Source organism: Ambystoma mexicanum, chromosome 13 (genome assembly GCF_040938575.1).
Source record: "Ambystoma mexicanum isolate Mex_15411 chromosome 13, UKY_AmexF1_1, whole genome shotgun sequence".
In the NCBI taxonomy this organism is placed as follows: domain Eukaryota; kingdom Metazoa; phylum Chordata; class Amphibia; order Caudata; family Ambystomatidae; genus Ambystoma; species Ambystoma mexicanum.
Genome location: NC_090938.1, coordinates 597,124,798 through 597,139,685, shown reverse-complemented (window position 1 = coordinate 597,139,685; position 14,888 = coordinate 597,124,798). Strand labels below are relative to the sequence as shown.

The window sequence follows — 14,888 nt, the reverse complement described above, 5'->3', positions numbered from 1 at the left end:
GCTTCAGGTTTAGAGGAGCAAGAGTCAGAACCTCTTCCTGATCTGTTCCATGGCAGTCCTTCCGACAGCTCAATTGAGGGTGTCCATTTGGCCCCTCACCTGACTTCTGTTTAACAAGATGAGGTGAGAAGTTTGCTGAGGCAATTCTCCCCCTTGTTTTCCCTAGCTCCTCGTTTGACACCTGGGTGCAAAGCTGACATTTTGACACAGGAGATACAGGAGGGGATACAGGATGTGAGATAAGGTGAGATCTTACATCAAGACAGAGGTCAACAAGTTGTTAGATCTCGGGGTGGTTGAACCCTCTAGCACACTCCTTGCCCAGAACTAATGAGCTGGTGGATACTTTGGGTGCCTCCAAGTACCTCAGCGCATTTGACCTCACTGCAGGGTATTGGCAAATAGCCCTACCAGAACATGCCAAGGCGAAGACTAAATGCTCAACTCCAGAGGGTCTTTCCCAGTTCAGGGTAATGCCTTCTGGGTTGAAGAATGCACCTGCCACTTTTTAGAGGCTTGTGAATGGGTTGGATGAATGCCGTCTTGCATATCTGGATGGTACAGCACTTTTCAGTGCCACCTGGGAGGACCATGTGAAACACCTCACAATTGTGTTGCAGGCACTTCACAAGGCCCACTTGACTATAAAGGCCAATAAGTGCCAGATTGGTCAATGTTCAGTGGTCTACCTTGGGCATGAAGAAAGTAGAGGGAGGATACATCCTCTACCCAGTAGCATACAAGCAGTACAGGACTGGCCTACCCCCACTACACAAACCCAGGTGAGAGCCTTTGTAGGTCTCACAGGGTACTATAGAAACTTTATGACAGACTATGGCACCGTAGCTGCAACCTCCGACTGCTATAACTCCAAAGAAACCCAAAATGTTCTCTTGGTCTAGGGATTGTGGGAAGGCCTTCAATGGCCTAAACGACTCCTTGGGCCCCTGTTCACAGGGCCCCTGATTACCAAAGACCTTTTATTGTGTAGGCAGATGCCTCCAACACTGGGATAGGAGCTGTACTATCACAAGTAGATGAGAAAGGTAAGGAACACCCTATTGGTTTCATAAGTCACCATCTTAAGGACAGAGAGCTCAGGTGGTCCACAGTAGAGAAATAATGTTTCTATGTTGTGCAGGCCCTCAGGAAGCTGAGGCCCTACCTCTGCGGGACCCACTTCACTGTGCAAATTGACCATAAGCCCCTAAAGTGGGTCATGAACATGAAGGGAAAGAATCCTAAGTTGCTCAGGTGGTCCATAAGCCTGAAAGGGTTTGACTGCACTATTGAGCATAGTCCAGGTGTTCAACATAGCAATGCTGATGGGCTGTCCAGAATGTTTAACCGACCTAAACAAGAACCTCATCCAGGGGTGGATTAGTTCCCCCTGTCCTTGGCCTGGGAGGCGCAAGTGTTAGGAAAGATTTCCATGTATGTGTAATTTTCCCTCCAGTTGGTACCCCCCAACATGTTACTGTTGTCTGACCATTCTAGCCTGACTTTTGCTAGTGGAGCCCAGCCTTCCACTGTACTCCGCTGGGTTTTCGCTCACTGTTTTATGGGGAAACCGACGTACCCAAGACAGAAAGTACTGGGAGACTTTGTTTCCCTTTCACTTTGTTGCTAGTTCTTAGCAACATTTTACCAGTGCACCAAGTACCTTACCATACAGTGCGTTGGGGTATTTTAATTTTTATGGCCCTGGACACCCTCAAAGGATTTTTCGGTGGACAGAGCTGGTGGCAGCTGTTATTCTTCATATATTTTTAACCCTTTCGTGTGGTCCATATCACGTTTATCGCGTTTGGCCCAGGACAGTGCCTTGGCCCCCAAAAAGCCATTCCACAGGGTCCTTTGTTCTGTCCTTTGGCCATCTTGTCCCTTTGCCTTCCCCTGGTCATGCAGATCCCGGCGCAAACCAAAGCTTTTGCAGGCTTCTGCATGCCTTCTGTGTGTGCATCCAGGATATGGGCTGGACTGTCTAGTTCCAATGCACATCCTGGGTGCCAGAGAGTCTGGTGTGCTGGGAATGACTGGGACCACTGTGGTCCGTGGCTGGTCCACGTCTGGGATGGATGTATGTGAGCAGATCTCTCATTGGGTCCTCTTTGTTTTGGCGCAAAGGAGATTCTGGATAAAAGAAGGCCCCAAACACCCATAACACGTCGATCTCTTGAGTTCACACCGAACTTAGGATAGGAGCCAAGTATCCTGAAACCAAGAAGCAGAGCAGAGGAACCGCTGGAAGGTTTTGCACCCTGAGCCCGCTGTCATCCCGTTAGACCCCATGTTTCAGATCGAACTTAGGTGGTCTGCAAAGGCGCTTCGACCCATTGGAATAGTGGGATCAACTATTCTCGGCACCTCCACCTAACCTGTAAGCAAGCCTTTTCGGAAGTGTTCCTGGAACACCCAGTGAACTGACCAGCTTGCACGGGACCTTTGCCCTGGAACCGCCACCGTCTCGAGTTGACACTTGAGCATTTAGAGACTGTAAACACTGTGTATAAGGCACTGTCCCGCCGAGTTTCGTACATCTAGCACTCCTAGGTCTGGAATTAGGAGAGTACGCCTGAACCTAAGCATATGCAATCGCTGTGTCACCCAGCTGTGGTGAAAACCTTTGTGGGTTTCCTTGCTGCTGTGTCCCCCCCCCCAACCCCTCGTGCCCTCAGACCTGCTGCAGGGGAATTGGCCAAGACCCCGTTCATCAGGAGCGGAGAAATCGCCACTGTCCCACCACAGAATCACCCCAGGAACGCAGCCCCTGAAAATGCAGTATTTGAACCTGCAACCGAAGTGGACTCCACTGCCGAGGTTTGGTCTGGAGTGCGCCGAGGGTTGGCGAGTACTTGCAACCCTTACCGGTGGCCCCTGGCGCATCCATCAATTTTTATGCAGAAGTGTCCCATGAGGGCAACTCCAAGCTATACCCAACTCTTGGATCCTGTTCTGCCCTCTTGGGAAGACCCTCCTCGAATATTGGGACCTTATTCCTCATTGCCTCATCCACCTTCCTGAGTCGCAACAGCCCCTGCAACAGCCCCTGCAAGAGACCCCGTTTTGGATCTACCGCACAATTCCATGCATCAGCACCGAAAGTACTTTTGAGCACAATGTTCCCCTCATTTTAGGGATTGGACTGCCTCTCAGTTAGGGTTTGATAAATGAAGGACTGCCTAAAGTACATTCGCGCTGTATGCTCCCTTTCTTTACAGGTTGTGGACCCTTACTGTGCACTATTCCTTTAGGCCATTGGTAACTGTATATATATTTATTAGTAGTGTTTTGTTGGTTTAGTTATTACTGCTGATATTTGCTTTGTGTTTGATTTAAAAGGTCTTTAATAAATGTATAAGTATTTTTGATATATACACCTGACAAGAGTAATGTTGTTTACTGTGTGTGCTCATTGTGGGCTTTCAATCACCCTCACCCCTCCTGAGACCTAGTCTTGACAGCCGCCAATGCTACCTTGATTGGTCTGGCTTGTCAAGAAGGTCACCCTGTTCCAAGAAACTAGGCTGGCCTTCTGAATCTATGCCCACCAGGTCAGAGTTCAGAAATCCATCTTAATAAATGTACGATAAAACAGCACTAGAAATGCTCCATCTGAAAGGCCTTATGTTTAAAGAACCTTGGCCAATAAAATGCACTACTTGATATTTAAATAAAGAAGGGAAGAGTAGAGCTCAGTGACTCACTATAAGAAGAATTCTGGATGAGTTTGTAGAGTAATACATTTAGACCACTACTTTAAAAAGGCAGCTTTTTTCATTTAATGTTAAAGATATATATATTTCATCCCAATAAAGGGAGCTAATGGAGACTACATGCACAGGTTTGTTTTCAGACCTTACAAATACATTTAAAAAATAAATCTGGACTATTAGCAGGATTCAAAATTCTTAATTCTTCCAATTCATTTTCTGAATTTGTTCAAGAATAAAGGACCAATCCAAATATGTGTTTTGAAGGGAACCAGCCCCCCAAAAATGTTTATTCTTGGGAAGTGTAAAGGCAAATTGAAATTGAATGTTCAGCGGTACGAATGATATGCTGGAGTTACATTATTTTAGAAAGAATCTTATGCCAAAGCACAGCATCCATTCGTGAATTTTGAAAACCTCTGGCCAGTATTGTGGGATTAAGATTGCTTACATCAAAAATAAACAAGTACTAATAAAGAATTAACACTTCAGAATTCATGATCACGTAGTAGGTTCAGCAATTAAAATGTATGCAGAACACTATGAGCATGCCTTATTTAAAGCTATTACAAGAAATATAAAGTAATGCATGCCATTATAGAATTGTATTTCTCGCTTTCATTAAAGCTGCTCAGTATTAGCCACATTCAAACTTCATTACACTGCAGGCAATTCAACTGCATCAAATCAGTGGCCCCAAAAAGGAACACGTACTTAGGAGTTTGCCAAAGCAAGGGTTAAAATTCAGCCAATTCAAGATTGACACCTTCAGTTTCGGCTGAGTGAAGCAAAACACATAGGTGTTCCTGTGGGAAAATCTCCATACCCACACTTTCTACCTGGTCATAATTCAACAGGGAAAAGAAACGGACGTAGAAAGGTGTGTAAACGTCCGGACATTTCTTTAGTACTTCATGGTACAGTTGATATGGTTTTACATTTTTCAATTTAAAAGTAAAATGAAACAAATAAGAAGCACAGAGGTTACTCACAAAAAACTGCTTCTTGCTTTTGGGATATCCTTCAAGTATAGCATCAAATAAATCAGTGGCCTAAAATAAAAATGAAAAAGAAGAAGGATCAGGAAAAGTCGGTTAAAGCACTTTACAATACAAATGCATTCTGTAATATTCATCGAGCAGAGCACACAACAAAATAATTACTGTTTGGCATAGCTTGCCTTTTCATTACTCATTTCACCTACGCACAGATGTGTGTACATTAATGTACACAATGTGGTAACCACAATATTCTACATAGGTTGCAATGAGATTTATTTAAAGCTGTAGACATCTACAATGCCATTGCACTTCATGAAATACCTTGATCTGGACAGTGTCCAAAACCAACTGTATAAAGATAATCTACTGCATGAAAACCTTACTCTTATTGTGTGAATGTACATGGTATAAGAGTAGCCATCCTGCTTAAAACGTTCCCCTACAAACAATGTCTTCGACTCATCAAGAATTTTAAATATTCGGATTGGAGCAACCCCAATTTTAAAGTTCCTTTCCTTTCAGGAGGGCGCTCGCTGTGTGATGTGTAATACATGTGTGCATTTTCTCATAAAAGTTTGTGGAACTCTATATTCGCTCTTCCTTAATGAAATCCCGATGTTGAGAGAAATTCCTGTGTCCTCAGGAATACTAGATTTTAGAGATTTTGTATGGTTGCTTTTTTCATGTAGGACGCGGTTCACATTGGTCGATTTCTGATGTTGCTTGGTTACCAGTTTATTTGTATGTATTTATTAATAATGAAAAGTGTTTCACCAAGAAGGGCATATTAACTCTTGTTATAGTTAACCATAAACCATCTGGTGTGTGGACAGATCTGGAAACAGCAAATTGGAAAAGCACAAGAAAGCTACTTCTTCACTTTTAACTGTACTTACAGACAGAAGTGCCATCTAGTGATGACAGTGGTTGGGGATGGAAATTATGGACTTTTGGGCTCCTTCCTGGTAGAGGTGGTGATCTTTAACAGCGATCTTTAAGCCATGCCAAAACACAAAGGTGGAAATGTCCCGCTGCTTTCAACACACCTCAAAATTAACTGCCACTCTCACTCAAGAAGAACTGAGCTGTCCCTAGGAATTGGCTGTACCTAACAAACACTGATGAGCCACCTTCCTAAAAAGGACAGGGAAGAAAAATGCACCTTCCACTAAACTACTTCTATTAAATATATTAGAAACAACAGCCTAGCTACTGGAGAGCGCACCTCTGAGGAGCTCCCTCCTCTACTCCATAGATGACCGGTAGCTGGAGTGAGTGACCAGAGCAAAGTGGAATAGAGGGGGGAGCTCTTCAAAAGAAGGAGCAAGAACAAATGCAGCGTGCTCTCAAGTACCAAGGCTATTGATTCCTACATAAGTATTTTAATAGAAGTAGTTTATTGTAGGGTGAATTTGTCTTCCCTGTCCATTTTAGAATGGTGGCTCATCATCGTTTGCTAGGGCCAGCCAATTCCTAGGGACAGCTCTGTTCTTCTTGAGGGAGAGTGGCAGTTTAATTTGAGTTGTGTTGTAAACGGCAAGATCTGTCCACCCTTGTGTTTTCACATGGTTACGTTTGGTGGACGGTGTCCATACATTTGGTATAACCAGTTTTCCCTGTGGTGTGCCTTCGATCTTTAAGCCAGCCACTGCTGGAAAGTACCTAATTTCAAGGGGTAATAGGTACCAGTAAAGGGGAGCCAGGACTGTGAAAGAACAAAAGTGAGAGACAGCACATTTGTGGATGTGGGAAACTTAGGTTATGGACAGACAGGGTGGCTAGTGTTGGTGGGGGTGAGAGATAGCACAGTATTAGTATAGGTCATGTTCAGCCATCTAGCCCATGGATTGAAACACAAGGATAGGCACTATGAATAAGGAGAGAGTTTGCGTGGACAGCCATATGATGTTAAAGCGGTGAGCAAAGGCGGCTGAGGACAGTGGGATGTTGATAGGCTATGGGAAGAAAAGTTCCAACACCTTTCTGAGGGGGGAGTATGTAGGGAGTCCCTTAAAGAACCTGCAGCATTGTCCCAGCTTAATGAGGGCTAGAGGAGTTGGACTTCAAGCAAAGCAGCACCATCCAGTGCCAGATAAGCAGATATGCAGTTAATGATGCAAGTTAACAGCTTAGGAGTGAAGGAGGGGGAAATTAAAATAAGTGGCAAGCTGCAGCAAGGGAGTTAGTTGTGGGTAACATCAGACTCTGGAGTGTGCTGCAAATCCAAGATTGGAGTGCGTTGGGGAGGGGGAGAATGGGGCAGGTCACAGAGTCTGTTGGTCGCATGGTATTAGTGTTACGGTTGAAGACTCTGCTCTGCATACCTTTGGAATATTGAGCAATGGCAAAGATAGGTCAATATGTGGATGGTTTGCTTGGGTCAGCTGTGGACTTCTTCAAAATGGGTATCACAGCAACCACCTTTAAACAGGCAGAGAGGATACAAGAGCAGAATGATAGGTTGAAGTGATGGGCGGGGTAGCAAAAGGTCAACCTTTGCCTGCTCCTTCACGGTTTATTCTGCAAAGGGATCAGCAGGAGCACAGGAGTTGCCGTCAGCCTAGAGGATAGCTGTCAGCTCAGGACGGGCAGTTGGTGGGGAGGTCAGATAGTGAGAAATGAGGTAAGGGTGGGGGTGGAAGAGTAAAGAATGGATTGGTAGGGGAGGGCTGGCATGTTATTCCTCCCATCAGGCCTTTTAGAGGAGAAGTAGAAGGCTAAGTGATAAGCTGAGGAGCAAAAACAGTGGAATGTGGGGGAGAGGGTTGGAATGGGAGCCAACACTGACTGGAGGGTCATGGATAACTTGAAGGGAAGATAGCAGAGTGAGGAGAAGAAATTAGTCAATAATTAGACATAGCCGATTTCAGAGCAGTAGCGAGAGCAAGGAGGGTCAGACTGTGGGTTTTGCACTAGCAGCACAGATTTAGGTGCTTGGTTGTCCTCAGCTGCAGGATGGAGAGGTAGACAAATGGTTGATGGGGAGAGGGCATGAAGGAGCAAGCAACAGTGCTCAAAGGAGCGGCCATTGTTAAAAGGAACTCCAGAAATTCCAACTAAATGAAATCAGAAGAGGTGGCGAGAGAGGTTGAAGAAAACTTGACTAAGTAAAGAGCCAGTGTCAGATTTGAAGTATCACTTGTGATTTAAGAAAAAGGTGGGAGAAAGAAAAGGGATAGGCAGAGAAATGTAGAAAGGAATGGTTAGACGGTTATAGGTCAGAGGGAGCAGACACATTGAGAAAGAAGTGGAAGGTATGACTAAGATGCTGCAGTGGTGGGTTGGCAGGTTATGTAGGGCAACCAGAGAATGGTCAGAGCGTGGACTCTCACTCAAGGTTGTGGGGCTTCATCAAGGTGGACAGATTGAGGTCTCTCATGACAGCTGGCACTTGAGTGGCATGTGATTCTTGTAGGTGGTCATAAGGTTGTCAGGTGGCAGCTAGATGAGGACAATATTAGGACAGATTTGTGTGAGCAGCTCAACAGCAGTGTGTTTGAGAGGAGAGAAATGTGCATGGGGTAGGTGGGCTGTTGATCATGAGGTCATTATCAACCAATTTCTTAAATCGACAAGACTTGTGAGGATAGATGGGCCAACCCCACAGTGGGCAAGGCTACAAGAGTGAAAGTGCCATGTGTGGAGAAAGCTATGTTTCTGTGACAGCCATCACAGTAAGATGGAATGGCACGAGTCAGAGTGGAAAATAAGAGAAGAACTTTAGTTACAGAGAGACTGAACATTCCAGAGTACCAGAGCGAGTTCAGTAGGAGAGCAGGTGGTGGTAGGAGGGGGTGTGATGAAGGAATGCTCCTGGAGGGAGATAAAACTGGTGGATGAGGCTGATCTCGGCATATGTTGAGCAACCAAAGGGGGATTGCTTAGATCAAGCCCTTTTCTTTTATAAACTGGAGTCATGCTTATATTTTTCCCAGAACACTTCAGCTCTTCGCAAAATGGGGAAGTCTGAAACATATCAAATTTTTCAAAGACCCAACATAACTGCGGTTTCTATTCTATAGGAAACGGCTCTGGTATTATTACACAAAGCAAAGCCTGCTTAAAGGAAACCATGCACATCATATTGTCCAATAAGAACCATGCAGTGTCAACTACCAAGCCACAGGGTATGTGCAAACATATTGCATTACTCTAATTGCAGATTGTTGGACTAATTTATTTATGTCAAAATCAAGAAGAAATTACTGCATCTTTATCGTGAAACAAACTCTCTCACAATGTGCTAGTCAATACAAGATCAACATAAACAGTATTTTGAAATGAATCAACATTAACCATATTACCATGTAAACAGTGGCATTATCCACAAACCTATGTGTAGCCTCCTTGCCTGTGTATGTGCTTTATTTCTCCCTTCTTCACATAATGTTTTACTTTTGTCTTCTTGTTTCCCATTGTTTTGCACTTACCTTCTCACCAATGGTTAATCACTTGACAACGTTTAAAAAAATACGGGGTCCCAAACATGTCATTTCAGTCCTAATTATGTATAGCATTGAAAAAGCACGGTGTAGTGCTAAACACGTGTCAACTTTATTTTATGTTGGCTAAAAGTAATTTAATGAGGGACTTTAGTCTTTTGATAAATCATATTGATATCTGAAGCACTGGCTTCTTTTAGAAGGTATTACACAGCATGACGCTCCCAATTCCAGAACAGGCGTCACAGTGTGTATCCCCACCCACTTATAACGAACTTGACAAAGGAGTTGGCGCAGCTTCATTCCGAGCTAATCTCAGCAACTTGAAAATTACAGAAGAGTACCCTGGAAACCGCTATCACAATTCTAGCATATACCTAGTGTGTAATGATTGCTCAGATTTTGCAGGCCCCTTACAATTGCAGGGTGATGGGCTCTTTGCATTTGCTATAGGACCCCAACGTGCTTGATGAGGACATGACGCTGGGGACCCTTTCTGTGTCTGCACCAAAACAAAGTGGTCATAATGTGTGGAAAATATTAATACTATACAAATCTTCTATTAACTGAATGTGGAGTGTATACATTTGTGGGTTAGTAAGCATCTCTCACAAATTTGGGGCTTTTATGTTTGTGAGAGTTTCCTTGCAACTGAAGATTTCTCTAGGAACCTAGTTTATTATATTACCATACCAAAGAATCATTACGTTCCTTAAATCTTTTGTTCTTTTTTTAAGATATATTTCAACGATGCAGGAACCATCCCTGCAGTGATCACAAGGCCTGGCCTGCAGCCATGCCCCCAGCAAAGTGGTCCTACCTGCAGTGCCTGCTGAGCAGGTCCACACACGCTGTCCCCAACTTCTGATCTCTCTCTGTATGGCCTGTATCCAAGGGCATGGCAAACCCACTGGCAGTGCTCACTGATAATAGCCTGTGGCCGTGTCCTGCGGTCACTGTACCCGAGGCACACTTGTCCCTACCTGCTGCCCTCACTCGCTAGCAACCTTTGGTCATGCTCAAAGCAAACAGCCTAGGTGCAATGCCAGCTGTGCTTGGCTACCTAAATCAGATTTTCTCTCCTACGACAGCTCCTAGCCCAGGGGATTGAGGTCATTCCACCTAGATGTTTTTGTGCCAAGTCACAGCAACAATCAATAGGAGGAGCTCAATGTTGAAAAACTCTTTGGTATGCCCATTATGAGGTTTATCCCGTGCCCCCCCAAAGCCCCCAGCCGGAGTGCCACAACAATTCAGAGTGGGATGAGCCAAGAGGTTTTACGTCGGTCACACGGGCCCAAGTTAGGAACCACCCAAAATCACCTTTCCAACTTGACCATAACTACAGAGTTTCTATCACCGACTTGTGTAAATGTAGGTTTTATGTCAGAAGAAGAAATAATTCCATACCATCCTTTTTCTTTTTCTCCATTCCTTGCAATATTGCTTCCTCTCACTGTACACCTATGAAAAAAAGACCACAGCTGTTTAAAATGTGATTTTGTCAAAATACAGAACAGATGTGTTCAGTTTAGATATCTCAATAGGTTCTGTTTTCGAAACTCATATGGTCACAAATGGAATAAGATGTCTAGAAGGTAAATTCCTGAAAGGTCACTTTTTTTTTTTTACTGAAGCCTGTAGAGATTCCCACATGCGCTTTTCCTGCATCGGGTGGCAGGAAGAGGTCGAAGGTGACCAGCAGAGATAAAAGGAAGGCATGACTGGGGCCTAGCCGGAGATCTGGACCTGCGTGGGTGTCTCCCGAACACAAGAAGGATGGGGGAGGTGACTGACGGGGGCTGCAGGGTTGCTCCAACACCAGAGCAGGGGCGGGGTAACAGGACTTCCCTCCAGCACCAAAACAGGGAAAATAGGTCTTGGTAAAAGTTGGCCTGCAGGAATTTTCATGGAACTATGATTAATGGTGTCTGCCTCTTCAGGTTGGCGAAGAGAACAAATCTTAATGAACATTTATATTGGAGCGATTTCAAAAATAGGTTACTAAAATGTATTTACTATAGCACGGAACAGAGCCAAACAGGAATCAGAAAGCTGTAAAGAGAATATAAAAGATGCTTGTGGTAACAAGGTCACACATATAGATCCAGCAACACTGGCAGTTCGACAATATATGCACAACATCGTCTTATAACCAAGTCAATCTACACAATGACTATTTACTAGACGTTTTATGTTGAGCTTAAAAATTAGACAGACTTAGGAAAGTGATGGAACACAATTCTCCTATTGCATGGGAGTGGGAGGGAGGAGAGCAAGAAGTGGTCCCAAGGGGGGTTGGTAGCAGAAGGGCACCACTCCCTCATGGTGTACCTATGGCCATTCAAGATGGTCAGGACAGTGTAGTCTGGAATTGTTAACTTGCCAAGGAGGGGGTGCGTGGGGGCACATGACTGGACATTGATGTCTGGGATTACAAATTTAAAAACCACAAACTAAAACCCCTAAATTAGGAACCAAAGTGAAGATGGAAACTGTAGTCTTGCATAAGGATGAATATAGACTTGTATTACAATTCAAAAGGGTCAAGAGGATAGGTGGGAGAGGGGGGATGGAATTGTCGAGGGAGTTGCTCTTCAGGATCTCTCATGGGTTGCTTGGCAATGGGCAGCTGAAAACCACTGCTACTGAGCAAAACGTCCTTGCGCTGGCATGGACAGTCGCTGCTCTCCTGTATCATAACCAAAAGTAGGAAGCGGATTGAAGGCAAGTTCCAAAATCACAATGGCAGGAGTTATGTGGCGTGCCACAGATGTGGTCACAGTAGCAAGTAAGGTATGGGGGAGGGCTTCAAGATATGAGCTTGGGAAAGCAGGATCGCCGGAGAAGCAGAGGTTAGGAGATTCAGCAGTAGAACAGGAATCGTGAGAAACAAGGTAACCAAAGAGGTGGACACTTCAGAGTTTAGATTCTTTTTGAACTTTGGGATTTCTGGGTAAAACATTTCTTGCTCGGCAGGGTCTTTACGCGAGCTTCAGTCAAACGTAATGCTATCCACCAAGAATATCCAATGGACGGAATGCCGGTTTAGCGCCAGAGTTAAGGAATTCAGCTATTGAACTTAGATGACAAGGTCACCTCACAACAATTTGTAACTATTTCACATGATCTTGGAAGGTCCGGATTTCTGCTAAACACGGTCCAGCACTGAGACGGTTATCCGATTTAGTACACCAGCTCCCTAAAAAGTGTGTTCATATTTCTATACACCATGTAGAGCTTCAGATTTTAGATTTTTGTGGTGCAGAAGACTGCTCCACATCACGATTGCCGAAATAAGCGACAAACCTGCATGTGAAGGGAGAGAGCATGGCGTGAGCCGTAGTCATTGGGTTTAAAATCAGGAGACATAATAATTCATGATCTTTCCCTGAACTGATGATCGTTACTTGGCATTAAAAACTGTTCAGCTCACGATTTGAAATCTAATAGATTGGGGGGGGTATATGCCTAGCTGTATCCTACTGCTTGCACACATATTTGCCACCTTCAAATGATTGAAAAATCATAGAAACAAGCTAGCTTTCAACAGGCTCCCCTGTGTATTAATGTTTAAGTACCTTCTCCTTCTCTGCAGGGGTTACATGGTTTGTGGCAGACTTAATTTTCTTCAATTTCTCTGTGTGGTTGGCACATTCCTCTTTTAACGCTTCAATTTCTTTAACCATATCATCTGTAGTCATTGCGCTATTGAGATCCTTCAGTTCTAGAGGAAACCATTTGAAAAGCAGAGCATCATATTTCCAGAACTAATTTCAAATAACAGAACATTACAGGGGACGTAGCACACAAAAAAACAATCCTGTACAAAAGCAACCAAGTAACATTTGACTGTAGGGCCGCTGCCACATGAAGGTGTATAAGTCCTTCGAAAAATGGTACCCAGAGGTATGTGGTTCATATGTGCAAATGTGGTAATAGACACATAGTGCCTGCTAGTAGTCAGCAAGCAGAGGAAGGGACATGCTGTTGCTGTCGTAGAATCATTAACATTTGGACCCAAGTCAGATGACTGGCCTATTCAAGTGTAACAGTTGAATATTTATGAGACAAACAATTGTAAGCCATACCAGTTTCCATTTGCTTGCAGTTCTGCTGTACTGCCTGCACCTTTGAAGACAGCTCTGTGATCTGACTGTCTAGGTTCTTCAGTTCAGGGTCACTTATACACGGAAACTGAGCCTGAAAATACAGAATAATGTAAGGAAAACCATCCTCTACAAAAAAGAATCATGAACACTTCCACAAGTTAGCAAATCTTCATTTATTTTAGAAGAAAGAAAATAAAAATGCACATCTGCCACCAAACCTCTCTAGCTGATAGGGCTGGCAGAAAAGCTTAAACCTTGTACGCCACAGCACATTAAAATACTTCAGAAACGCACAGCAATGGTCATGTGGGCAAAATGGGAGAGTTCAAAAAGCTGAATAATACTGCCATTTGTTTAAGAAAAAGGGTAACTGGTTAACCATCATCCTGCACTCTTTTCAACCATAAAAAGCCATGTACAGATGTTAACAAATGAGAAAAATACACCATCTAGTTCCGGAGTCAGGACTTGCACAAGGTTGTCAAAGCACAAGCGAGTTCTAGCCTGAATTTAAGTAATATTGTGCTGGCCTATTAGATCACTGGCTGTTAAAACTAGGCCCAGGAGATGTGGTTTACTGCCCAATCCACACTCACCTGGAATTTCTAGGAGCAGGTTTACGCCTCAAAACATCCAGTAATATGGTGTTTAAGCGCCTTAAAACGTGGATATGTATCATTGTATCACAACCTTGGTGCATCTGCCTAGTGTGTGTTTGGAGGGTCAGCTAGGCAAGATACTGAGGGAATATACTTATCTAGTGGAGTGTAGCCTTTCCAACCCTGGGAAACGCACCTCCCTCACCCCAGACATTCGCCATGGGAACCACCAGCACCACCACTCCCCAGGCCAGCTGGATAGTGAGTGATGCACCAGCAAAATAAAATTGCAGTTCTTACCTCACTTCAATTGGATGCAGTCACCAAGATGGATTTAAAAAAATATATATATATATTTTAGGGAGCCCACAGTTTGGCCTTTTGTGTAGATCGTTGAAAGGCACTTGTTTTGAACGAGCATCAGCAAAGAACATGCATGGTGCTTATAAATCGAATGATTGAAGGCAGACCTAGTTGGCATTTTTATTACACCATTTGCGCATTTACGACTCCAATTAAGTCATTACCTCTCAGAAGACTGCTTTGAAAAAACACTAGCAGTCACTTAGAGTGCAAAGTATGGTGGTAAGGCTTGATTAAGCTTTAGGCAGGGAGGAGCAGGTACTGGGGGGGAAGGCCACAGGGATTAGCATGGCCAGTCAATGAGGGAGCAAATGACCAAACACCACCTACAAGCTTCGAGTCCCTCCTTATACGCCATTGCTCTCTATCTGTACTCTAACGCAATAGTTTCGGCTTATAGGCAGCAAACCCAAACTAAAAACACAATCTTTCAAATGATACATTGCTATACTTCCAATGCCCAATTCCCATTCTCAAGTTCCCCTGGAGCAAGTTACTTCTGAATAGGGGATATGCCCAGTCAGCCCACCACTCCCTAGTGAAATCACAGGGAGACCCATACGGTGGGACTGACGGAACAACCCCATAATTAACATCTGGTACCACCCACTGAGGCATTAGGCCAACAAATTGCCTCTGTGGGTGATCCCACTCCCTA

The 14,888-nt window shown here is 44.1% G+C and overlaps 1 protein-coding gene across 2 annotated transcripts in view; it reads right to left on the bottom strand.

Annotated features, from left to right (window-relative positions):
- Positions 1–14,888, bottom strand: part of PSMC3IP (PSMC3 interacting protein) — a 135,955-nt gene that overhangs the window by 46,674 nt on the left and 74,393 nt on the right. For both annotated transcript variants that reach the window (XM_069634425.1, XM_069634426.1), the window contains exons 4-7: positions 13,248–13,359; positions 12,738–12,883; positions 10,567–10,620; positions 4,706–4,765 (exon numbers count right to left, since the gene is read on the bottom strand). In XM_069634425.1, the coding sequence (XP_069490526.1) occupies positions 4,706–4,765; positions 10,567–10,620; positions 12,738–12,883; positions 13,248–13,359 (372 nt within the window). The remainder of the gene's footprint in view (positions 1–4,705; positions 4,766–10,566; positions 10,621–12,737; positions 12,884–13,247; positions 13,360–14,888) is intronic.